Source organism: Ranitomeya imitator, chromosome 5 (assembly GCF_032444005.1).
Source record: "Ranitomeya imitator isolate aRanImi1 chromosome 5, aRanImi1.pri, whole genome shotgun sequence".
In the NCBI taxonomy this organism is placed as follows: domain Eukaryota; kingdom Metazoa; phylum Chordata; class Amphibia; order Anura; family Dendrobatidae; genus Ranitomeya; species Ranitomeya imitator.
This window is the reverse complement of record NC_091286.1, coordinates 357,533,411-357,560,180: the sequence shown is the minus strand read 5'-3', so window position 1 is coordinate 357,560,180 and position 26,770 is coordinate 357,533,411. Positions and strand designations below refer to the sequence as shown.

Genomic DNA, 26,770 nt, shown 5'->3' with positions numbered 1-26,770 from the left:
GCACAATGCAATCTTCGGTCGCTCACGCGCAGTATGCTTTGCCCAACTGCGGGCAAAGACGAAAAGCATTACTGCGCATGCACCGGCGCACTATGTCCCGGAAGGGCGCACTATGTCCCGGAAGTATTTTGCTGTGTTCTGGGACATACCGTGCATGTGCCCACGCACTAATGCTTTTCGGCTTTGCCCGCAGTTGGGCAAAGCATACTGCGCGTGCGCGAGCAAAGACTGCATTGCGCAAGTGCGAACTATGGAGGACAAGTACTCTAATTCTCAAACATATTGTGGACAACGGACGGACGGGGTGGAGAAATGAAGACAAAACGGCGCCCATCGTCCCAGAAAAAAGTCATTTACATATCCCGCCCATTTGAGGTGGCAGGTTCCCTTTAAGTACGAACTCACCTGTAATTGCAGATAACACGACCAATCTGCTTATGCAACTAGCTAAATAATGATGCAATCTGATTTCCATCCATGAAGTTTCCCATTAATGACAACACACACAAAGTGTTCAGAATTTATTAACTGAGGCAGGGAGAAAGACGAGGGTAACAGCAGTGTTTCCAGTGGAAAAAAGGAAACCACCCAACCAGTGAGCCAGCAGTGACCCCAGAGCTACTGGTGCTTTATCAGGTAAGCAAAACCCATGATAATCAACTCCTCAAAAGAGTGTGATAGATAGTGCGGCTTTACGACACCACCTTGTTACAAAAACGTGACTTGTCGCATACGTGGGAATAGAAGCTCATCTCCCTCTCCGCATGGAGGTGACGTACATGTGCAATCCATGAGATCGCCACCACTGTCCAATTACCAAGAAGGTGAAATCACCTAGCACAAGGGAGAAGACCACCCAAAAGAGGGGTTAAGAAATAAAGAGCAGCACCTTTAATTTCATCTTAGCAAGGGGATAGGCAATGTTTAACAGTGTTCTGGCAAACCCACAGCTGCACAAAAATTGTGCAACTTTTTTTTAAACCACAGTCTATTTACGTGTGTGGCACGTCACAGGAGGAGCGATCATGCCCCATCATGGTCTGAAAGATTAAAGGGGTGAATTTTGTTTTTCAGGGCACATACAGAGTATGGATGTAGCAAATTGACCCCTTAATACATTTGGTGTATCTTCCGAGAAGGGCTTTTGGTGAAGACTGCTGTATGAAAGTTATGATGAATGTCAATAGAGATGAGCACAAGCGCTTGTTACTAGAGTTTGCCTAGGGTGCTCGGGTATCATGGGTGACATGTTCAAGTCTCCGCCGCTGTTGGTAACAAAACATGCGGGGAAATCCTGACAAACACGGGCAATCCCAGCATGTTTTATGGCTGGCTGTGTAACAGCGGCGACACATGTGGCCGCGGCTACTCAAACATGGCAGTCAAACACCCTCGACAAAACAAGTAACAAGCACTTGTGCTCATCACTAAATGTCAACCTTTGTATATAATCAATATTTCCTCATATATTCTCTTAAGAGTTTTTAAAGTCTAGAAAACTCCTTCAGCATTAGGATAAGTCATCAACATAAGCTGGGGGTCTTACAATCTCACCCCCTTTCATCAAGTGTTTGAATAGGATGCATTGATCGTGCCAGTGCCACAGCCTGGTCAATGCTTCCATAAGCTGCTGGCTGTCATCAGCAATACTTTTCCTTTTTTTTTTTTTAAACCCCCTGTTCCAAGATATTCAAAGGGATTGTTCCATTCACTGCAACATTTCACAGATGATAACACTTGCCACATTCAGCTAAGGTGAGGTATAGAGACCAATCCACGGCGCGTTAACCATTACAGCCATTTTTGGTGCAAACAGTGTGCAAATAAAAAAAAAAATAAAATACAAACGGTAAAAGGAATGACAAAATAATATAAGCCATTTCAGTATACATATCCACGCAGTCTGTGTAGCTTTACTACACATGTAAAATACTGCTAGAAAAGGCATGAGCTCAGCAGATGTCAAGCACAATCCTGCCACGCTCTGCTCTATATCAAGTCCATGGCGTTGAATGGCGGCACAGCTCATCCAAGAACATGTAACAACTTGTAAGGCTATGTTCACATTTGCGCTGTTGGGCGCAGCGTCGTCGACGCATACCGACGCATGCGTCATGCACCCCTATCTTTAATATGGGGGGGGCGTATGGACATGGGCCGGTATGCGTTGTATTGCGTTTTACAACGCATGCGTCAGTTTGGCGCACCAGACAGGGCACGGAGAACGCTACTTGTAGCGTTTTCCCTGCGCCAAAATTCAGGAACATTACTAGTTTGTGTCAACGCATGCGTCAAAAAACGCAGCGTTGTGTATTGCGCTGTTGGTTGCGTCGACGACGCTGCTGCGCCCAACAACGCAAAAGGGAACGTTACCTAACCTGCACACCCAAGACACAAAACACAACGGTATTGGGGAAATGATTCTTTGGGGGCCATGCATGGCAGCTTACGGAGACACAGATCAGCATTCTGGACATGTTCATGAGCCCCAGTAAAAAAAGAAGGGGGCGGTGGATTCTTTTGGTCGAGATGAAGGACAGCATTGAAGAGTCACACACCGTTCCCATTTTCCCTTTGTGTATATTTATGCCGACAAAAGCACAGCGTACTACAGGTCCAGTAGTATGTATGGGATTTATAGAAATCTCACCACCCACTGTGTGCATTTTTTTTTTTCTTTTACACTTCAGAAACTGACCTGAGGTGCGATTTTTAGGTTTGCAGCAGGTTAATTTCTCTTGCGGTAAATATGCGTTTTATTTGCTGATTTTTTTCCATAAACTGAAATGAGAAAAATTCACAGATACATATATGCCTTATCGCGTTTCCGCAGCAGAATCGCATGAAACCTTCATAGGACTTTATCAAACTTTTATCAAAGCTAAGTAACAAGAAGTATCCAAAATAAAGCAGATTTATTTAAAACACACACAATAGACCGTAAGGAGACAAAAGCAGCAGCAGAAAAAACGCAAGTAACTTAATAGGTGCAGAAAATCTGCAACATCAAAAACTCACCAAATACTCATCTTGGGAATGTAGCCTAGAACCCTGAACACAAGTCCATGCATATCAAAGACATACTAATGATTTCGGTAAGAGCGACTGACAATTTGATGGCTTTTCAAGACTCCTCCCAGACAAAAGACATCAATGAACATAAGAATACCCCTTTAAATTAAGACTACCCAATTCTTAAGTTCTCAAATTGCTTCAAATAGTTAGAATAAAATAAACACATTTTCAATTTATGTGTTTTTTCCATCTGCTGCTATTTTCCTGCAAACTTGTTTTCATGGACCTTGGCCTCCATACCCTGGCCAAGAGCGAAGAGAAGTGACATTCCAAGAGAGGAGTTAACTCTTAACATCCCAGTCAGCTCTCCCCAGCCCCCTGATTTCTATGCATCAGTAATCTTCTCACCTTCTGGAGAGAGGCAGTTATAAACCAGCAGCTTTCATAACAGGTCTGCTAACCTCCAGGCTGTCCATAGTGGTGTTGGCTTGTTCAAATGCCTTATCTCCACGTGCATATACAGTGATAACTGTACATTCCAGACAATGACAGCTGAATGGTAGAGCAGAACTTGTGCTGGGCTTTATAGTTCTACCAGTACTTCAGCTCTGCAATTCACCAGAACAGGAGGAAACTAAGCAGTAAGGAAACTACTACTCTTACCTGCTCAAGAGACAACTTGAGAATACCCCTTTAAAACGCCCCGTTCCATTTCCCTGAAGATAAGCCGCTGCTGTATGACCTTTCTCCTCAATAAAATCACATGAACATATGGATGATCGCCACTGTAACCCGCTCACACTCTTAATAAATCAGGTTATAGAATTGATCCCCATGCTATAAGGTAAATATAGATATTTTTTTCAAATTTGTTTAGAATTTTGATTGTAGTTTTCCTTATTCTATTTTCTGTACATATTTGAGAGGACACCATTTAGATATATCCTTTACAGCAGCCACACGAATCAGACGCCTGTAGTCTACAGAATAGGAGAGTGTTGTGAGCATGCTCTATCATCTGTGCAGAGGTTACCGTGCAGGGAGGAAAATTGTGACCACCTATTGGGAACATTACTGCATAAATACAGTGGTTACTTCTCATTTTAATCCTGTCCGCAATAATGGTGATTTCCACAGAAAAGAAACAAAAATTCTTAAAAACATGTATAACATGAAATCAAGAGGAATTTTTCCGGGGGCACATTCCCATTAACAGCAAATTACCGTATACACAACTGTACTCCCAAAGACGACAGCCCGTAAATTCCATCTTCAGTTGGACTTTGGTTCAGCATTTTTTCTTTAGGGTAAAGAGGGTCTAGACAGGACAGTTTTAACCCCTTGTACACCAATTTTATTTTCTGCAGCCATTTACTTTTAACGGGGGGCGGGGGCATTAAAATAGGAGCGGGAGAAACACTTAATATACTAAAAACGTTATATGCCATTAGTAGTGTGACCTGCAGCTTGTCACAGGCTGGAATTGGCATGAAGACTGGCCACGGGAGTGAGCTTACGTTTTCAGGAGACAGTTTGGAAGGTAACAGTTTTTCCTTGAATGGTTCCAAAAACAACATGTCTAGAAATAACCCCACTTCATAAAATAAATAGCATTAAGAATACTAGAGGAGGAAGCGGGCACACAAAGCAGTGCGGACTTGCCTAGATGAACATGCAAGACATGACGCAAACAATTAGTTTGGGATATCGGCACTGTTGTTGCGATTTCCGTATTTGTGGTGGATGATGAGCAGCACGATACCCAAGAAAAAGCAGATGGAGCCCACAGTGATGTATGCAATTCCTAAGAATGGATTCTTTCCCCCCATCCAGGAGATTGTGCTGAGGATCATTCTCTTCCGTCCATCGAAGCTGAGAACAGGGTAATCTGGGAAACGTATAGGAAAAAAGCTGTGGAATAAAAGGCATATGAAAACACAAAGAAAAGATCAGGAGATGGGAGTTCTTCTCTTCCTAATCCAATTCCAGATTTATCCCATTACTGGTGTCTAATAAAATCATACAATTGGGAGAGACCCTATAGATCTACAAAAGGAATCTAAATGACAGAGAAGCATACAAAAGGAATACTGTAGAAAGCTCTTAAAATCAACCTTCGTAGAAGATTACTTCAGGTGTATTAACATAAACCTACAAGTCAATGGACCAAACTGAATGAAGTTTTGTTAATGGGGAGAATCGATTAGCAGTCCCTGATCCATCGGCCATGGCAGTAATTTGTGGTCGCTGGTCAGGAGAACGAAGAACCACCTCTTACCCGACGGAATCTACAGCTTCTCTTCTAATTAGCTGGCCTGGCAAACATCATCTTTGCAGCGTGACGCAACTGTGACACTGCGCCAAGAGACGGCTAATGAAAAGAAGAAGTGCCGCAAATGCTGGGAGATGGGGACCACAGATTAATAGTGTGGCCGATGGACCTGTGAAACTATTTATGGGGTTGTCTAATTACTAACAGCTGCCAAATCCAAAAAAGTCCTGACTTAAAATAAAGATCTGATCCACAGGTTAGACAAGGATACTGTATACCACATGCAGAGAGTAATTGCCAGGCGCCAAGGCAGCATATGTAGCTTCTTTCTTTTCTATCAACCCATACAGCTTCCTGAAGGTAGGAAGTGCCGCAGTGCGCATCCACACGATGAAATCTTCATTAATGAAGCCGTTGTTGTCAGGGTCACTTTTATCCAACTCGTAGACTGCTTTATTCCAGTTAATTGGCTTCGAAGTACCTGTGTAACAGAGAAATGCGAGATTGGGGGCAGTCAGAAGTCTGTGTAAATTGGACAGAGATCAGAACGCAGTTAGCGGACTGGCTGGCGACTCTCCTGACCCGTAGCGTGAGAGCTACACGGAAATATATGAGGCTGCCACACTCGGGTCAGGGAGAGCCTCCGGCCAGTTCGCGCACTGCGTTCCAATCTGCGTCCGATTTATACAGTCTGACTCTGCCCTTACAGATAGTAACTAGCATTATGATGAGTGGTCGCCATCTTCTCCGCATATACTTAGGCTATGTGCACACGATGCGGATTTGCTGTGGATCCGCAGTGGATTTTTCCACGCAGAAACGCTACAGATCCGCACTGTGATGTACAGTACAATGTAAATCAATGTAAAAAAAAAAAAAAGTTACGCGGAAAAATCAGTGCGGAATTGCTGCCGATTTAAAAGAAGCGCATGTCACTTCTTTTGTGCGAATCTGCAGCGTTTCTGCACCCCTCCATGATAGAAATCCGCAGTGGTAAAAACTGCAGAAAATCCACATCAATTCCGCACAAAATCCGAGATGTGGATTTTGTGCAGAAAATTCTGCACCACATTTCCTACGTGTGCACCTAGCCTTAGGCTATGAAGGTTGATGTAGACTAGACACATCTATTAATACACAGCACACAACTCTGCACATCAGTTCATCGGGCTATATTAACACTTACATTGTGGTTTTCGTTTATACCAAAGACCTGCAACATAGTGCCAGGTCCAAACCTCGGTGTCTTATAATAGGAGAAATAGCATTGTGTGGAGTCTGTCGGCAACGTCAAGATGGTGAACATTTTCTGTTTTCAGCTAATCATTTCAAATAAACCAACCATATTTGGGTGACTTACCTTCAAATACAGATTCCAGGGTAGCGTTACCAGTTAGAGTTGGATTTCTGAACTTCACGTTTTTATCTGTCCACCAGGCAATGCCTTTTTTGGTCAATGGAATGGCTACTTCACTTCCATCTTTGATCTCATATAAGCTGAGGGTATCTGAAACCAAGCACAGATAATCAGTTACAAATCCATTCATTCTAGTTTGTGAAACTAGAAACCTCACTGAACTAGGAACAAAATTGAAAAAAGAATCAGAAAGTATTCAGAAGTAACAATTAGTCATGTAGTCCGTGAATTCTTCCTGGAAGCCTCTTCAGATCTTCATGTTCAGTTAATTGTTATTATGTTAATTACACAAATTCTAACGACTGGGAAAATATGAGAAATGACTTCTCTTGTAAAGTGATCGTGTATTGCGTGTATATGCCATCACTTCAGATTTACGAGTGTCTAGAGGTCAGACCTCCAATGGTCACTGAGGGGCTATAGCGCTAATGCAACACTGCATCCTATTACTTTTCCCTGCACGGTATAGGCCATAACTTTTTTTTTTTTTAATTCTACTGTAGACTTAGCCATATGGGAAGAAATAAAATAAAATAAAAAACTGTGATATTGTTTTCTGTGTTTTATTTTCACAGTGTTCATTGTGCGGTAAAAATAACCGGGAAATTCTTCAGGTCAATACGATTATGGCGATTCTAAAGTTGTACGGTCCCCCTTTTCATTTGGTGTAAAAAAATACTAAAAAATATACATATTTTTAAAAAAATTTTTTTGTGTTGCCAGTTCCTGAGATTGGTAGCTTTATTATTTCTTTTTTCCACTGAGACGCATGAGGGCTTGTTTTCTGTGTGGCGACTGATGTTTTCATCGATACCATTTTGGGGTACACACAATTTGTTATTGCATTTTTTACCAAGGTGAGGTGGTTCAGTTAACTCTCTTTATGGCATTTACTGTATGGGTTAATTTTGTTTTTTATTAAATAAAAGTTTGCATATTGCGGTAATGTATAAAATGAGAATTCCACCATGCAAACCAGGAAGGCTACATGTAAACTTACCATTGAACATACTGTTGGCAATGGCACCACACGGAGCTATGGGCAGGCTCTGGTTCATACGATAGGGGTCACACTCCTTGCTGGGGTTCTAGAATGTAAAAAGTAAATTCATAAGTACGAGTCATGAAGAATTAACACAGGACAATATATGTGGCAGATCCGACATCGGATACTTGTTGCACACAGTGGTGTAAGCTATTCTTCACATACACAAGATGCAACCTGACACTGAACACAAAGCTAAATGCAGACCGGAAAAAGGAAGTACAGGACAGGGTGGATATATACTACAAATATATACAGGCAAAGGAAAAAGATTATTGATCTCACAATCACAGAAATTATTCATCAGCTTCTCACAAGGTCACATGTGATGAAGAGGGGATGACCCAAGATGATCTTCTCTGTCTGCTCTCAGATGCCAAGAACCCACAGACGAGCTGCAGTCACTGTAAGATCTCAATGCCACAAAACTAATGTGAGAAGCTACATCTTAGCCAGGTATAGCAGACATGTCAGTGAAGGGCAAAATGTCTTATATTAACTACTACTGCTAATACGGGTTACCATGGACTTATTGTAGCTTGTATTCTTACCTATAGCAGCTAAGCAAAACCATATCATTTACTGCCTTTATAAAGTTTCTATATTATACTCGGTTATTCAGCCTTAAAGTAGTTGTAAAAGTCTTCAGTATGTGCAGAGATTGAGCGGTCATGTGTCTGCAAGCGTGTGATCTGCATACCTCTAGCCACATTCCGACTAGACGTGCACCGCCTCGCTCAATGTGACTGCACTCAGCAAAGCTGTGCATGTCTAGTTGGAATGTGACAGGAAGTATGAATCAGATGACCCCTCAGGCTAACCGCAGACACCTGGAAATCCTGCCAGAGTGCGCTGTGAGGGTCTGTAGTCACGAAGAATGACTGGAAACTTTCATGGTAAAGCTGGACAACCAGTTTAGACGTACACTGATCAACAGCTCCTCCACATACAGTATGATGTCCCCATAGCCTCCAAGCAGTTTAATGTCCCACAGCTATACACACACCATGACACCCTCACAGACTCCCAAACAAATAATATGTAGCCCTGCAGTACTCTCCTCTGGTCTCTGAGGCTCCACACAGGAGGCACAAACCAGTGACGTCACCGCGCCTGCTGCATTGAGACTCCGTGGTACAGGCTGTTCCACCATTGTATTTAATACTGTGTATGCAGATACCATTGAAACTAAGATGCCCATTATCTGCCCCCTCCAAGGGCCCGAACAGGACAGCCAAGGGCCTCAGCCTACCAGATCTGCAATAAGCACATTTCCTATCACCTGAGGAACAGCAAGTGACCAAGTGATACCTCCCTGGCCAGTACAGTGCGTCCTAGAGTCACAGCTGTCAGAGCAGCACCCACCACTCCCCATTTTCCGTCCCAGAAATAAAAGCAGTCTATTACAGTATGCATTAGGCACATATGGCAGCCTGTGTGGTGGTGTTGGTTCTCGGCAGGAAGAAATTGAAATTGGTGCTTCTTGAAGGTGGCAAGGTAGAAAAGCTCCATAGTCACGCATGAATTATATTATTTTCTTAACTAGGTGGCATACATTTTAAAGGGGACCTTTCATAAACATTTCCATTTTGAAGTGGACAAAGGACCTAATTGTGGCTTCAGAGCTAAATAAAAAAATTAAAAAAAAAGTACTTCTTGCTTGATGCTGACCAATCATAAGCAGGCAGCAACACTAAGAAAGAACACCCCAACCCCACCACAGCTTAGAGCAGGTTTCTCAGTGCGTGAGATGTAATGATACAGCTCTGATCGCCTGGGCTAACCTCCTGCACGATGGGAAAGAACAGATGATGGCTACATAAACATCCCATGGAACAGCAAAGGACGGGCAGAGATGAAAGCGGCATACAGGGCAGGGAACTATGGTAGAATATAATTACCAGAAAATGAAATCAACAAATGGATCATTTAACGCAAATAACAGACTTAAAGGGACTGTCAGTACAGGATAACTGTTCAATCCAAATACAGGCGATCGGGGCCATATGGCGGGGCCAATGACAGAAAAAAAAAGACTGGCACATCCAAACTAGTGTGAATAGGTGCATACCAGGAGCAGCTACCTCCATCTTGTATATATGGCGGGGCCAGTCATTTCAGTGCTCCTTCCCACCTGCTTGGTTTCCCTCTAGCTCCACCCTTCACTGACTATGAAGCCAGGGCTGTCAATCAAAGAAATGGGGAGAGGTGCTGGAGATAGAGGGGAAACAAGAAGGTGGAAGCACACTTAAATGTTTGGCCCCACCATGATGCACTGAGCCATTTTCTCTTATTGGTGCAGCTTTCCTCACATCTGTCCATAACACAGCTGCGGTTGGAAGAGCACGTGAGCAGACCAGTCCATCTATTTCCACTTTCTCTTGCAGGGTGCTTTACAATTGCAGGAGGCCGAGGGACCGATCTGGTCACATTCCCCTCCAACAGCAGCTATTGTTTAGCCCCCACATGTAAAACTATAGCCCACAGGGTGATTATATTTGGCCTGTGACGCCAGCACTTCACTTTCAACTGTATCGGAAGCCCAACTCTCACACCTCCATCATTCTCCCTCAGCGTCTGACGTCTTAGCGAAATGGGTTCTATTTTGCACCCGCTGTTCCAAGCAGTGAAGAGCTTTAGATCACTCACTACCAAGACTGGAGCAGAAGGGGACCAGCGAAAAGCCGAATTACTCACCGGTAATACTCTTTTAGTGAGTCCACGACAGCACCCTACAGGAGAGAGGGATCCGCCCCACAGGAACAGGAAACCTACAGAAAGATAAAAGGGGCGGTCCGCCTTTCCTCCTCAGTTTTGATTTCAGAGTACCCGGAGGACCGCCAGTATTAAGCAAATATAATTTATTTCATTTTCAAACTTATTTGCTCATGTATGATTAAAAGAATTTTACTCAATAGTAAGTACTATATTGACCTAGGGAGGGATGTAATAGGGTGCTGTCGTGGACTCACTAAAAGAGTATTACCGGTGAGTAATCCGGCTTTTTACCCCTCGCCATGACAGCACCCTACAGGAGATCTTTCAGAGACCATCACCTAGGGGGGGACCACCGTGCTGAGGACAGTCCTGCCAAAGTCTAGGTCAGAAGTTGACGATAGGCCAAGCCTATAGTGGTTATAGAAGGTAGAAGGATCTGACCAAGTTGCCGCCTTACATATGGTTTCTATTGGGACGTCTCCTCTTTCGGCCCAGGAGGATGCCATAGCTCTGGTAGAGTGTGGAGTTATGCCTTCCGGAGGGTTTTCTTTCCTCGCGGAGTAAGCCAGTGTGATAGACTCCCTGATCCACCGGGATAAGGTGCTTTTTGTGACTGCATGACCCTTCTTGTGACCGTGAAATGATATAAACAGAGCCCTACACTGTCGCCAGCTACTGGTCCTTTCAATGTATTTTAAAACTACTCTTAACATCTAGAGTGTGATATTTACATTCCTCAGGAGTGGAAGGGTTACTGAAAAAGGTGGGTAGGACTATTTCTTGTGACCTATGGAATTTCTTTGCTACCTTGGGGAGATAGGAAGGGTCTAATTTAAGAATCAACTTATCCTGAAAAGTTAGCAGGAAAGGTGGATCTATAGAAAGAGCTTGGATGTCACTGATTCTCCTAGCTGAAGTCAGTGCTACCAAGAGGACAGTCTTAAGTGATAAATATTTAATGGATACTGAATCTATTGGTTCAAATGGAGAGTCTGTTAGGGCTTGTAGAACTAAATTTAGATCCCAGGGTGGAATTCTAGGTATATTAACAGGATTTATCCTTTCACAAGCCGTGATAAATCGGGATACCCATCTATTTCCTGCAATATTATGGCCATAGAGGGCTCCCAGTGCTGATACGTGAACTTTTAACGTATTTACAGCTAAACCTAGTTCCCTCCCTTTTTGAAGGAATTCCAATATAGATTGTACCGGAATCTCTGATGTGTTGGGAGATTTATGGAACTGTAGGAATTTTTTCCAGATTTTTGTATAAATTTTTGTGGTAGAGCGTTTTCTACTTTGGAGGAGTGTGTCAATTAGTCCCTCGGAAAATCCCCTTAATTTTAGCATCTGCCTCTCAAATTCCAGGCCGTCAGATGGAGATTGTCCACCTGGGGGTGGAGAAACGGACCCTGGAAGAGAAGGTTGGGTGTCGAGGGGAGGACCCAAGGGTCCGAAACCGACATGGCTTGTAGGCATGAGAACCATGGCCTTTTGGGCCAGAATGGTGCTATTAGTACAACTCTCGCTCCATCCTCCCTGATCTTCCGAATGACCTGTGGTAACAATATTATCGGAGGGAAGGCGTACGCTAGACTGTATTGCCAAGGGGTTTGGAAAGCGTCTAGAATGTCCGGATGATCTGCTAACGATAGGGCTGCAAATTTCTGGACTTGCCTGTTTTTTCTCGTGGCAAAGAGGTCTATTTGCGGACAACCCCATAGGGATACTATCCGTTGGAAGATATGATGGTTTAGGCACCACTCTCCCTGCCTTAGGGTATGTCGACTTAAGAAGTCTGCCTGCTGGTTGTTCTTCCCCCTTATGTGAACTGCAGTGAGGGATAATAGATGTTTTTCTGCCAAATCCAGAATTTTCCCAGCGGAAGACATCAGAGTCTCTGATTGAGTACCTCCTTGTCTGTTTATATAAGCCACTGTGGTGGTGTTGTCTGAAAGGATTCGAATGTCTTTTCCCCGGAGCTGTGGGAGAAAATGACATAAGGCGTATCTTACTGCATTTAGTTCTTTCAGATTAGATGAGTTGTGGCATTCTTCAGTGTCCCATAACCCTTGGCAAAAATCATTCCCCATATGAGCGCCCCATCCATGAGGACTGGCGTCAGTGGTTATAATATGAGATGGTGTTATTACCCATGGAACACCATTCATCAAATGGTTAGAATCCAGCCACCACGTTAAAGAAGATAAAACTTCCTGGGACAACGTTATCTTTGCATTTAAGCTAAGTAGCCGTCTTTCCTCTTGGAGGATTTGGTGCTGCAGTGTCCGGGTATGGTATTGTGCCCACTGGACTGCAGGTATACAGGAAATAAGAGATCCCAGTAATGACATGGCTTTTCTTAGGGTCATGTGAGGATTATTTATTGCTGTTGTGACTTTATGTCTGATGAGTGAGATTTTTACCTGAGGGAGCAGACATTTTTGAGTTATGGAGTCTAGATGGAACCCCAGAAACGCTTGAAGTGACAGTGGAGTCAGTCTGGATTTGTCGATACTGATTATCCAACCTAGATCCTGTAGAGATGAAACTGCATGAGCTAAACGGTCAGCACACTGAGAAACTGAATTTCTGATGACTAAAAAGTCATCTAAGTAGGGCACAATTAATGTCTCTTTTTGGCGAAGATAAGCCATCACCTCTAGAATCACTTTGGTGAAAATCCTTGGCGCTGTAGAAAGGCCGAAGGGCATGGCTGCATACTGGAAATGACAAATCTTGCCTTTGATTGCCACCGCTACCCTGAAGAACTTCTGGTATCTGTCATGAATAGGGAGATGGTAGTAAGCATCTTTTAGATCAATGCCCCCCATCATACAGTTTGGAAAAAGTAACTTTATGGTGGATTTTATAGACTCCATTTTAAATGTATCATTTTTAATAAATGAATTAAGCTTTTTGAGGCTTAGGATTGTTCTGAATGAACCATCGGGTTTGGAAATTAAGAATAGAGGAGAATAGAATCCTCTAGTCTCTTGTCCTTCCGGAACTTGGACTAAAACCCCTTTTGATAATAGGGTTTGGATTTCACTCTCCAGGGCCTCCTGTTGTATAGGCGAGCTGAGAGATGTTATAATGTATGATTCGTGGGGAAAGCGAGAGAATTGTAATTTTATTCCATCTCTGATTATATTTAAAATCCACGAACTAGTTGTAATATTTTCCCATTGGGGAGTGAAAAATTTTAATCTGCCCCCTACTGGAATTGTTATATCCTCAGAATTTGCTGTCTTTTGGGGGGTTGGGTCTTCTGAACATGGTACCTCTTTGTTTATCTTCCTTAGGGAACCATGTTGCCGACCTGTCCGTCTGCCTTCTCTTGCCGAATGGCCTTCTCTTAAAGGCTCTCCTATAAAAGGGAATAGAGGTATCAGGAAAAGCCTTTTTCCTGTCTTTTGCCTTCTTGAGTATGTCGTCTAAGGTTTTTCCAAAGAGGAACTCACCCTCACATGGGATTGCGCATATCTTAGATTTTGATTGTGCGTCCCCTTTCCAGCTTTTCATCCATAATGCCCGTCTTGCATTGTTTACCAGACCTGCGGATCTAGCCGCTAGGTGGAGAGAATCTGCAGACGCGTCCGCCATAAAGGCTGCTGCACCTCGTATTAAGGGAATAGCAGCTCGTAGTTTTTCTCGTGACATTTTATTCTCAATGCTTTGGTGTAGCTGGTCAATCCAGATGAGCATTGACCTGGCGGTACAAGTGCTCGCTATTGCTGGCTTAAATATGCCTGTAGTTGCCTCCCAGGATCTTTTAAGGGACGACTCGGCTTTGCGATCTAGAGGGTCTGAGAGTAACCCCGCGTCTTCAACAGGCAATGTGGACGGTTTAGAGGTAGAGGCAACAGCTGCGTCAACCTTAGGGATTTTGGTCCACGTAAGTAACTCATCATCACTAAACGGGTATTTCCGTTTTGACGCTGAGGGCAAAAAACTTCTCTGATCTTGTTTCTCCCATTCTCTTTTTATTAATGCCTTCACTGCTGGAATGACTGGAAAGCATTTCCTTTTCCTCTCCGCCAAACCCGCAAACATTATATCTTGCGTGGTTTGTGCGCCCTTTGTTTCCTCACACCCCATAGTGTCTCTTATTGATTTCACTAGATTATCCACACTATCTAAGGGGAAACATGAACGCCCATCAATTTCTGAAGATGATGATGATGACGATGATGAAGAGGCTATAGAGATATCTGAGAGTACGGCTTGCTCACTATCAGAATCTGATAAAGGTGTTGGCTTTTTGGATTTACTTTTTTGTGGTTTATCCTGTGACATAGCCTTTAACTCCTCTCTTATAATGGTGCGTAAGTCCGTAATAGACACCGCTGCTCCTTGTGTGGTTTCTGCTATACAATCTTTGCAGAGTTTTTTGGGGTATGAGTCTGGTAGGGGCTGGCTACATAAGGCGCATTCTTTATGTTTGGTTTTCTGTCGTTTTTTGGCCTGGTCCAGGTGAGACATAGCGAGAGGAGGAGAAAGAGAGAGAAAGGAGGGGAGACGGCGTCAGCTTAATAGGCAGAGTTATAAACTCACCCAGTGAAGCTTTCTATTACCGGATCAGACGGCCGAGATCCTTTGGATTTATCCACTGTGTCGCTCTTCCGACCGGCATCTGATGATCCTCTGCTGGAGCGGTCCTTGGAGGGAACTGAGTCTCCTGCTGCAGGATCCATGGCACCTGGAGATGACATCTTGCATCGCAGGTAACAGTGGTTAGCCAGTTTATATAGAGCGCCATTTTTTTTTTTTTTTTTTTTAAGCGGTACTGCGCATGCGCGAACTCGCGCTACCCCCACCGCTGATCTCGGCCTGCTTACCCCGGAAATTTAGCATCTACTTCCGGGGTGAACTTACTAATGGCGGTCAGCGTGCGCGGAGCGGCCTCTAGTCCTCGGACCGCCATGCAGGAAGCTCCTCTCACTCACCCCTTCTGCCGGGCGAGGAACTCCCACGCTGAAGCCGCCGCATAACGCAGATGCCGGGCGGCTTTCTCCGGACCCGGGCATCTGTATGCCTCCCAGACGAGGAGGGAGCCGTCTAGCGGAACTGCCCCGACGCTGCTTCCAGGCTGCAGCCCCTGCCGTTCCGAAGAGACTGCACAGGCGGCGTGCATGCCCAGGTACTTCCGTAGCTTCTTAAAGGGACTCTGTCACCTGAATTTGGCGGGACTGGTTTTGGGTCATATGGGCGGAGTTTTCGGGTGTTTGATTCACCCTTTCCTTACCCGCTGGCTGCAATATTGGATTGAAGTTCATTCTCTGTCCTCCATAGTACACGCCTGCGCAAAGCAATCTTGCCTTGTGCAGCCATGTACTATGGAGGACAGAGAATGAACTTCAATCCAATATTGCAGCCAGCATGCAGCCAGCGGGTAAGGAAAGGGTGAATCAAACACCCGAAAACTCCGCCCATATGACCCAAAACCAGTCCCGCCAAATTCAGGTGACAGGTTCCCTTTAAAGTCCTGTCATTCCCGCAGGAACAGGAAACCTAAACTGAGGAGGAAAGGCGGACCGCCCCCTTTTATCTTTCTGTAGGTTTCCTGTTCCTGTGGGGCGGATCCCTCTCTCCTGTAGGGTGCTGTCGTGGCGAGGGGTTAAAGGGAAGGATTTATTCATTTATTACCTTTGAGAACCAATATTCTGGATGGAGGACTACGTGGGACCATTATTCTGGATGGAGGACTACGTGGGGCCCTTATTCTGGATGGAGGACTAAGTGGGACCATTATTCTGGATAGAGGACTGCGTGGGGACATTATTCTGGATGGAGGACTATGTGGGGCCCATTATACTGTATGGAGGGCTGTGTGGGGATCAGAGTTGAGGCATCATACTGCGTTTGGGGTCACCACATTTTCCCAGAGGAAAGAAGAAGTGACAACAGAGGTGGTACAGTAGGGTCACCATACTGTGCGTGTGGAGGGTACTGTGGAGGAATTCTCTGTGGGGGTATAATACTATGTTTGGAGGGCACTTTTGTTGGCATCATACTTTATGGGAGCAATAAAAGAACAATCTACGGGTTTCAATAGGAGCAAAATTACTTTATAACGGCTGCAAAATTGTGAGATATACTCTTCTGTGACCCCAGTGAATATTAAGGTTTTCTTGGGGTGGGGGGAGTCCCAATTAGAATTTCTGCTATGGAGCCCCATGATTTCTATGTACACCCCTGCCTGGGATGAAATACCCAATGCTCCGGTCATGTGATCTGACTTTTAAGATGTATTAAAATGTAATTTGTTTGTGGGACAACCCCTTCACGACATATGACAAATATTTGTGTCCTGTGTTGTGTCCCTGACTTTGATGCGGGCTCCAGCATTAAGCCTGCATCTTTTCCTACATAAGACACCTGACAATCTGTTGTCATGTGCTTTTAACAGACAGTTAATCCCGCTGTCAATCTATGACAAAAAGAAAAAAATTGGTGCCTCCTGGCTGCACCCCAATATTAGCCCTAATGATTTGGAATAGCAAATGGGGCCTCCTGGCTGTACCACAATATTAGCCCTAATGATTTTGATTAGCAAATGGGGCCTCCGGATTCCTGACTGCAACATAGTATTAGCCCAAACGATTCGGACCAGAAAATGTTTACTCCTGCCTGCATAAAACTATTAGCACAAACTAGTTAAATGCTGGAAGGTCAATTTCACACAGGAGAGGATCCTATCTAACTATATGACAACTTGCAGAAGCAGCCTCTCTGCGCTGTTACACTAAGAAAATGGCGCCAGCAAAACAACATGTCTGCTTTTTATATGGAGAGGGACATGTGACTTCAGGCGCCAATGACAGAAGTCCTTGTGTCTAGAAGCTGTGGATGGTTTCTGCGCACTGATTGGCTGCCAAAATGTATAAACATTAAAAAAAAAAATAATAAAATCACACTCCACAGCTCCACTGACCTACACACACCATCCCCTCATAAAACACGTCCCCGCCACTCATCATACAGAACCACTATCGCCGCCAAAGCATTAGTGGAAAGGCGATCATTTACCAAACTGTGAATGCAGACTTTGAGGAACTGAGGAATTCAAATGTGCTATGTTTGTGCCGAATTTGAGATTCGCTCATGTCTACTCATCATTGTCATATATGCATACTGGAGGCAGATACCCAGACATAGTAGACCGAGTGTCCGCCTCCAGTAGGCGTACATGCCCGAAAATTACGCATGACAGAGCTTGTCGATTCCGTCGGTACCATGAAAGTCAATGTCTCTGTCGGTGCACATGCCCGAATCCTGTTAAGCCAAGAGTTTTGGATGCAAGCCCAGATGGGGCCACTGACCGTGTCACAAAGTGCAGTGTGAAAGAACCCTACTAGTAGACATGGGGAAGTTCAGCACTCCCCCCAACTGCCAAGTCCACCCATTGGCACCACATAATCATTTTGCATTGAGGAGGAGAGGGGGCAGTACGGTCATGGTATGGTTCACCCAACTTCTGCAAATTTTACCGGCGCAAATTCGATTTCCACAATAAAATCTTTCATATCCGACATGCGAACACAATAATATGGCCCCTCTGCATTAGTCTCCATAGCCATACACCACTTACTTTAAGAGAGTTCTTGTCTCCATTCAGCTGACTATCATCTCTGGACTTTACGTAACGCCGATGGTTCTGATAGAAGTTAGACAGCCCATAATACATGAACACATTGCTCTGCAAAAAAAAAAAAACAGACGGGTGTTAACAATATGGAGGTATTATGCAAATAAATTGCATGCCCAGATGAGGTCTTTAACTCCCAAAGGCAGCTTATAGAATCCATTGATGGACTCCTTGCCAATATATACATGCCTTACTGTGGAAGGAGTAGAGGATCCCAATTGTACAGTCCCTAATCATCCGAAAAACATAGTTTAAGTTGTTATTCCTGGCGTTGGTGACATTTCAAATTGTTAAAAGTAAAGGAGTAAAACGTTGATAATAAAGATGGAAAATTGCAATCAGAGGCATAAATCTGAAAGAGGGAGGAGAAATAGATTTACCTCAAATGCATTTTCCAAAGTGAACTTAATAACACAAGTACATGGGGGGGTGCTGTTCCAGGAGACGTTCGTGCACTTGTGACAGGGGCTGCTGGGATCTATTCCAGTGTAGTCAATCTAAGAATATAAAAAGTAAAAAAAAAAGTTGAGTTAGAGAACAAGTTCTCAAAGAAATAATTACTACACATCATCTTATAGGTTGCAGACAAAATGGGCTGAGATATCTTCTTAGAACAGGCCACTAATTAGTGATGAGTAAATCATTGTGCAGGACACTGGTGGATGCCAGAGCGGAGGTCTGAGAACCCACTGCTACCTGTTGGCATCTCTTCTGAGCAGTAGGCCCAAAGCGATGTCACGCATGTCACACTGGGCCCACAAATCAGAAGAGGAACCAAGGATTCCAGCGGCCATGGAATACGGACCTGTCTACTGGGCCACCTCTAGCCACTACATATAGACAACTGTCAAAGAGCAGTACTCTCCATGCACAGTCTGAGACGGAGGTAGTCAGTTTGTGAAACAGAGAATAAGGCTCCAGAGTGGAGAAACGGCAGCAGGCGGGCAGAACACGATGGATCTGCATGGCCCAAAATTACATTTTCACTGTTAACTAAGGTCACTTGATCTACGATGGCCTCACCTTAGGATGCGCCATTGGTGGTGGGTACTAGCATGATCAGATGACTGTAGAGTTGTGGTGCTTAAAGAGCTGTGTTTTCTTCATTATTTACCAGGCACAACTCCGAACATTTGGTAGTGACTGGCGTTACAGCTCCATCCCAAGGACTTGAATAGGACTGAGCAGTAGGGAGCTTAAGTACCAGGCATCACCACTACAAAACCATTAGTATAATCACACAACCCTCAATTCCTCCCTTATCCTTCTTTGGTTGTCTTAGGATATCCTCCATGCCAAATACAATGACCACATAGGCATAGATTAAGCTATCAAGTTTGAGACAGGGGACCCACAGCAGGTCCACACTTCACAGTCTGCACTCAGACCATATCTCACGGGCATCTAAGCGAGACCTTAATGCCAGGACACCACCACCCCAAGTGTCCAGGCATGGCTCAATGAAAATCTCTCTTTCTAAAGATGGAGTCTAGAAATAAGCTGGGACCTATGGGCATGCTAAATACCTGTAAACATGGCAACCCTGGCAGGTTCTTGGCACAGCAATTTGCGCTTGTTTCGCATACATCCCAAATTAGAAAGAAAAAAACTTTGTTTTAAAACTAAGGGGATGCAAAGCTTGTCAGATCATTATGGCCCCTTCTGTTAGCCGACTGGTGGTGGAGCCAGAAGTTGGACCTTCACAGTATTGATATTGATATCAAGATCATAATTTTTAAATTTCAGGAAACTAAAATATTTCTGTAGAAGTTAAAACTATTACATCATTGCTCCCTAGGTCATGTCTCCTAGTAAATCAAACAGGTGCTGTGAATAGACATCTACATAAGGACTCAAAAGCTAAGAGACCGTAGGACAAATTCACTCGTGAGTCTGACAGCACTGGCTGCATGCAAGGCACAAATAGGAGAGGGTAGTCACCACATCCTGCCTGACATTTTCATTGTGTAGGATTCTTTCTTGCTACCTTGGTTTATTTTAAGATCTGGAGGATGAAATGGAACGTTCTTATCTGCCCAAACAATGATTTCCTGACAACACAAGGCCGTCTCTATGTTTTCAAGAAGATATAAAAATGGCTTTATCATACTCAAAAGACACAAATTGGAAAAACTGCAGGGGCTTCTCTGGATAGAAGTTCTTGGTTGGTAGAACCCGTTTTTATTGCTGCTTTATGCTCTTCTTTACTGCACTACACCCACTTATTCTCGCCAAGGCAGTGACGGTGTATCTAATCTGTCAAGACACTCTTATTGGCGACTGTGACGTGTTACGGAACCACTCAGCACCCAGAATATGTTGTGCAGTTATAAGTATGTATAATAGGTTCCATGTGAGATGCATGTCCCTAATGCATCAGCCCACAGGCTGCACCCCTGGGCAGAGGGGACACGATATTCCCCTTTTGTCCTCCCCCCACCTTTGTAATTCCCACAGTAAATATCGGCAGGCTCCGGGCACCTGCGGCTATTGTAATGTATGTCTGGCCTGCCGCTTTTTTATTGGCCTGCCCTCTGTATCTGTGTGATATATTCTGTGTCCTGTGAGTAAAGTGTTGTCAGACTGGAAATACGTGGAGAAGCAGTGATCTTTTATATGCGCCCACGTAACCAAGCGATTCCAGCCAGCGTCCTTCATTCAGACTCCAGCCAAAGCAGAGTGGACCTCCTGAAACTAGGGGTGGTACTGAAAGAGGTACCCCAGCTTGGTAGACCCCGGTACAGCGACTTTCCTTTTATGTATGTTAGCGCTTACACAGGCCGGAGTGAATGGACAATCATGAATACTGGTTATCTAAGACCTGGCCCCACGTTCTGCAATCCATCTTGGCTGCCAGCGATCGACCTTCTCTAATCACCAAACAGTGATGATGTGAGGTGACATCTATAGAGGAGGTGGCAAAGAAGTCCAGTCTGCTTCCACCACTTTACAGTCTACTGGAAAGGCTACTGTAGACTAGAGGTCCTGTATGTCGCATGTATAAATCTTGGAAGGCCTCCAAAGTGCACAGATGTCAGATCAAAACTTAAAAAAAGTCTCTGTCTTAGTATATCACAGAATAGATTATAAAAATATGGAATAATGTAGTAGACTACAGTTTTCTATCTTGACACGTGCAGCAAAAACATACATGTAGGTTTGGTTTTTGTTTTTTAAAGGTGTTGTCAACCATAAGGAAAAAAAAACCACGAGCATTGCTAGACTTTCCAGAGTCCAGCACCGAGTCTCCGCCACTACCCCAGAGTGTGTGTTGTTTGCATTGCTAACATCAGCGCTGCAGCCAATCAGTGAGTTCAGCGGCTCATTCGGTCTATACATCGGTGATTCTGTGCTATGCTTTTGACTTGACGTCAGCCCTACAGACAAATAAAAGACGGAGACTCAGTACTAGACCCATAGAGGGGGAAGTAATACTCGGTATGGTTTTCTGAAAGGGGACAACCCCATTATCATTGAAGTCCACGGGTGATGGATGACAATGTTAAACATGTATGTCTGGAGCTTTCATATATCCAGTATGCAAGGCCACGATTACTCTGTAATTACATCAAGCTTCTACCAACATACAGATGGAGCAGAAGATCACGTCACACAATGTGTCACCGTGAACCCTCCATTACAGGCCGTCACCTCCACAATTACCATCCCAGCTGAATGCCACAGTGCTTATATCAAGTATCAGGAAATTCACGTCTCATTACACACCAATGGAGAGCGGCACAAGGAACATGTGCCAGGTGTGACTAGCTTACCTTGGCTGGAGGAGAGGACTCTTGTGCAAGTATGGCCCTTCATATAACTAGTGATTGAAAAGTCAATGTAAGTACATCAGAACCGGTCCACCAAAATACCTGCCTGTCTTCATAGATTAACAAAGACTGAGATGATCAGAGGGTCTACAGTGGCATGTATCGACTCCAGTCTCACAACAGGTCATGTTTTCAGGATTTGCTTACTATAGCAAAGAATATATAAAAATTGTCAATGCCAAAGTTATCCCCAAATCATGATCTAGTGGAGGTACACGAGGACTGGGATACTCGCAGGTACTGTAGCCGAGCTGCAGTACCTGGGTTTGGCCACTATACAATGCATGGTGCTGTTCTATTCCGCACCACTCCAGCATTTTGTTTTTATATTGCAGCGCTGAAGTGGTGCTAATAATGCAAGGTCCTTGCACCTAGTGGTATCAGCAGCCGTCTTCACCTTAGACTGCCGCCACTCCAGTCCCATGGGGCCATTTTGTGATCACAACTTCTGAAAGGCCGGGAGTCATAGGTACCGGGGTAGGCTGTGGACAGGATCCCTGGCATTAGAGGGAGGCAGGTCCCTGATACCTGGGTAGGTGGTGGGCAGGATCCCTGGCATTAGAGGGAGGCAGGTCCCCGGTACCGGGGTAGGTGGTAGGCAGAATCCCTGGCATCTGATGACATCACATAATACTTCTCAGCCATTGTGATGGGCACGTATAAAGGGAGGCATGTCCCTGATACCTGGGTAGGTGGTGGGCAGGATCCCTGGCATTAGGGGAGGCATGTCCCTGATACCTGGGCAGGTGGTGGGCAGGATCCCTGGCATTAGGGGAGGAAGGTCCCGGATATCTGGGTAGGTGGTGGGCAGGATCCCTGGCATTAGGGGGAGGCAGTTCCCTGATACCTAGGCAGGTAGTGGGCAGGATCCCTGGCATTAGGGGGAGGCAGTTCCCTGATACCTAGGCAGGTAGTGGGCAGGATCCCTGGCATTAGAGGGAGGCAGGGACCCGATACCTGGGTTGGTGGTGGGCAGGATCCTTGGCATTAGAGGGAGGCAGGTCCCCAATATCTGGGTAGGTGGTGGGCAGGATCCCTGGCATTAGGGGAGGAAGGTCCCTGATATCTGGGTAGGTGGTGGGCAGGATCCCTGGCATTAGGGGGAGGCAGTTCCCTGATACCTAGGCAGGTAGTGGGCAGGGTCCCTGGCATTAGGGGGAGGCAGGTCCCCAATACCTGGGTAGGTGGTGGGCAGGATCTCTGGCATTAGGGGAGGCAGATCCCTGATACCTGGGCAGGTGGTGGCAGGATCCCTGGCATTAGGGGGAGGCAGGTCCCCAATAACTGGGTAGGTGGTGGGCAGGATCCTTGGCATTACGGGGAGGCATGTCCCTGATACCTGGGTAGGTGGTGGGCAGGATCCCTGGCATTAGAGGGAGGCAGGTCCCCAATATCTGGGTAGGTGGTGGGCATGTTCCCTGGCATTAGAGGGAGGCAGGGCCCCAATATCTGGGTAGGTGGTGGGCAGAATCCCTGGCATTAGGGGGAGGCAGGTCCCTGATGCCTAGGTAGGTGGTGGGCAGGATCCCTGGCATTAGAGGGAGGCAGGCACCCGATACCTGGGTAGATGGTGGGCAGGATCCCTGGCATCTGATGACTTCACATAATTCTCAGCCGTTGTGATGGGCACGTATAGAGGGAGGCATGTCCCTGATAACTGGGCAGGTGGTGGGCAGGATTCCTGGCATTAGGGGGAGGCAGGTCCCCAATACCTGGGTAGGTGGTGGGCAGGATCCCTGGCATTAGGGGAGGCAGTTCCCTGATACCTGGGTAGGTGGTGGGCAGGATCCCTGGCATTAGGGGGAGGCAGGTCCCCAATACCTGGGTAGGTGGTGGGCAGGATCCCTGGCATTAGGGGAGGCAGTTCCCTGATACCTGGGTAGGTGGTGGGTAGGATCCCTGGCATTACAGGGAGGCAGGTCCCCAATACCTGGGTAGGTGGTGGGCAGGATCCCTGGCATTAGAGGGAGGCAGGGACCCGATACCTGGGTTGGTGGTGGGCAGGATCCTTGGCATTAGAGGGAGGCAGGTCCCCAATATCTGGGTAGGTGGTGGGCAGGATCCCTGGCATTAGAGGGAGGCAGGGACCGGATACCTGGGTAGGTGGTGGGCAGGATCCTTGGCATTAAAGGGAGGCAGGTCCCCAATATCTGGGTAGGTGGTGGGCAGGTTCCCTGGCATTAGAGCGAGGCAGGTCCCCAATATCTGGGTAGGTGGTGGGATGGATCCGTGGCATTTGAGAGAGGCAGGTCCCCAATATCTGGGTAGGTGGTGGGCAGGATCCCTGGCATTAGGGGGAGGCAGGTCCCTGATACCTGGGTAGGTGGTGGGCAGGTTCCCTGGCATTAGAGGGAGGCAGGGCCCCAATATCTGGGTAGGTGGTGGGCAGGATCCCTGGCATTAGAGGGAGGCAGGGCCCCAATATCTGGGTAGGTGGTGGGCAGGATCCCTGGCATTAGAGGGAGGCAGGTCCCCAATATCTGGGTAGGTGGTGGGATGGATCCGTGGCATTAGAGGAAGCAGGTCCCCAATATCTGGGTAGGCGGTGGGCAGGTTCCCTGGCATTAGAGGGAGGCATGTCCCTGATGCCTGGTAGGTGGTGGGCAGGATCCCTGCATTAGAGGGAGGCATGCCCCTGATGCCTGGTAGGTGGTGGGCAGGATCCCTGGCATTAGGGGGAGGCAAGTCCCTGATACCTGGGCAGGTGGTGGGCAGGATCCCTGGCATTAGGGGGAGGCAGGTCCCTGATACCTTGGTAGGTGGTGGGCAGGATCCCTGGCATTAGGGGGAGGCAGGTCCCTGATACCTGGGTAGGTGGTGGGCAGGATCCCTGGCATTAGGGGGAGGCAGGTCCCTGATACCTGGGTAGGTAGTGGGCAGGATCCCTAGCATTAGGGGGAAGCAGGTCCCTGATACCTGGGTAGGTGGTGGGCAGGATCCCTGGAATTAGGGGAGGCAGTTCCCTGATACCTGGGTAGGTGGTGGGCAGGATCCCTGGCATTAGGGGGAGGCAGGTCCCCGATACCTGGGTAGGTGGTGGGCAGGATCCCTGGCATTAGGGGGAGGCAGGTCCCTAATACCTGGGTAGGTGGTGGGCAGGATCCCTGGCATTAGGGGGAGGCAGGTCCCCAATAACTGGGTAGGTGGTGGGCAGGATCCTTGGTATTACGGGGAGGCATGTCCCTAATACCTGGGTAGGTGGTGGGCAGGATCCCTGGCATTAGAGGGAGGCAGGGACCCGATACCTGGGTTGGTGGTGGGCAGGATCCCTGGCATTAGAGGGAGGCAGGTCCCCAATATCTGGGTAGGTGGTGGGCAGGTTCCCTGGCATTAGAGGGAGGCAGGTCCCCAATATCTGGGTAGGTGGTGGGCATGTTCCCTGGCATTAGAGGGAGGCAGGGCCCCAATATCTGGGTAGGTGGTGGGCAGAATCCCTGGCATTAGGGGGAGGCAGGTCCCTGATGCCTAGGTAGGTGGTGGGCAGGATCCCTGGCATTAGGGGGAGGCAGGTCCCTGATACCTGGGTAGGTGGTGGGCAGGATCCCTGGCATTAGGGGGAGGCAGGTCCCTGATACCTGGGTAGGTAGTGGGCAGGATCCCTAGCATTAGGGGGAAGCAGGTCCCTGATACCTGGGTAGGTGGTGGGCAGGATCCCTGGAATTAGGGGAGGCAGTTCCCTGATACCTGGGTAGGTGGTGGGCAGGATCCCTGGCATTAGGGGGAGGCAGGTCCCCGATACCTGGGTAGGTGGTGGGCAGGATCCCTGGCATTAGGGGGAGGCAGGTCCCCAATAACTGGGTAGGTGGTGGGCAGGATCCTTGGTATTACGGGGAGGCATGTCCCTAATACCTGGGTAGGTGGTGGGCAGGATCCCTGGCATTAGAGGGAGGCAGGGACCCGATACCTGGGTTGGTGGTGGGCAGGATCCCTGGCATTAGAGGGAGGCAGGTCCCCAATATCTGGGTAGGTGGTGGGCAGGTTCCCTGGCATTAGAGGGAGGCAGGTCCCCAATATCTGGGTAGGTGGTGGGCATGTTCCCTGGCATTAGAGGGAGGCAGGGCCCCAATATCTGGGTAGGTGGTGGGCAGAATCCCTGGCATTAGGGGGAGGCAGGTCCCTGATGCCTAGGTAGGTGGTGGGCAGGATCCCTGGCATTAGGGGGAGGCAGGTCCCTGATACCTGGGTAGGTGGTGGGCAGGATCCCTAGCATTAGGGGGAGGCAGGTCCCCAATAACTGGGTAGGTGGTGGGCAGGATCCCTGGCATTAGGGGAGGCAGTTCCCTGGGTAGGTGGTGGGCAGGATCCCTGGCATTAGGGGAGGCAGTTCCCTGATACCTGGGCAGCTGGTGGGCAGGATCCCTGGCATCTGATGACCTCACATAATTCTCAGCCGCTGTGATGGGCACGTACAGAGCAGGTACCTCGCCCACCATGTGAGACCCTCCCTGACCCTGCACTCACCTCATACTCCCTGATATTATTTGAGGTGACGAAGATGCCGATCCCGATAGGAATGAAGATGATCCCGATAACGAAGAATGCCGGCAGCACGGTCCCGGCAGTGAGGATCGGCTGCCAAGCCGGAAGCCGCTGCTGCTTGAACGCCGTGTTATCGGGCTTCTTACTCTTCACCGCCGGCCCGGGCCCCACACCCGAGTGGGGGTGCCCGTCTTCCTCCTTGTAGTTCATAGCCATGAGGGGTCTCGCTCTCCGGCCCCCAAGCCGTGTGTGCCACCTCTGTCCAACACAACAAACCCGCCCTACGCTGCTACAGGAGACGTCACGGGCGGATCACCCTAATGCGGAAGACCTTCACTCA

At 46.9% G+C, this 26,770-nt stretch overlaps 1 protein-coding gene across 1 annotated transcript; it reads right to left on the bottom strand.

The window, feature by feature from the left end:
- Positions 1-508: 508 nt before the first annotated feature.
- TMEM30A (transmembrane protein 30A) lies at positions 509-26,770 on the bottom strand. The gene is made up of 7 exons (XM_069726539.1): positions 26,413-26,770; positions 18,502-18,618; positions 18,065-18,172; positions 7,705-7,792; positions 6,648-6,794; positions 5,559-5,768; positions 509-4,903 (listed from the first exon to the last, which is right to left on the bottom strand). Exons 1-7 carry the CDS (start codon positions 26,644-26,646, stop codon positions 4,710-4,712), a joined length of 1,098 nt encoding a protein of 365 aa, XP_069582640.1. The 5' UTR covers positions 26,647-26,770; the 3' UTR covers positions 509-4,709.

Excerpts from the sequence above, each read along its gene's own strand:
- TMEM30A (XM_069726539.1), bottom strand. The coding sequence starts at position 26,646 with ATGGCTATGAACTACAAGGAGGAAGACGGGCACCCCCACTCGGGTGTG. Across the intron at positions 7,793-18,064 it reads GAGACAAGAACTCTCTTAAA|AACCCCAGCAAGGAGTGTGA; the intron begins GTAAGTGGTGTA and ends TTTACATTCTAG. Across the intron at positions 5,769-6,647 it reads CCTGGAATCTGTATTTGAAG|GTACTTCGAAGCCAATTAAC; the intron begins GTAAGTCACCCA and ends TCTGTTACACAG.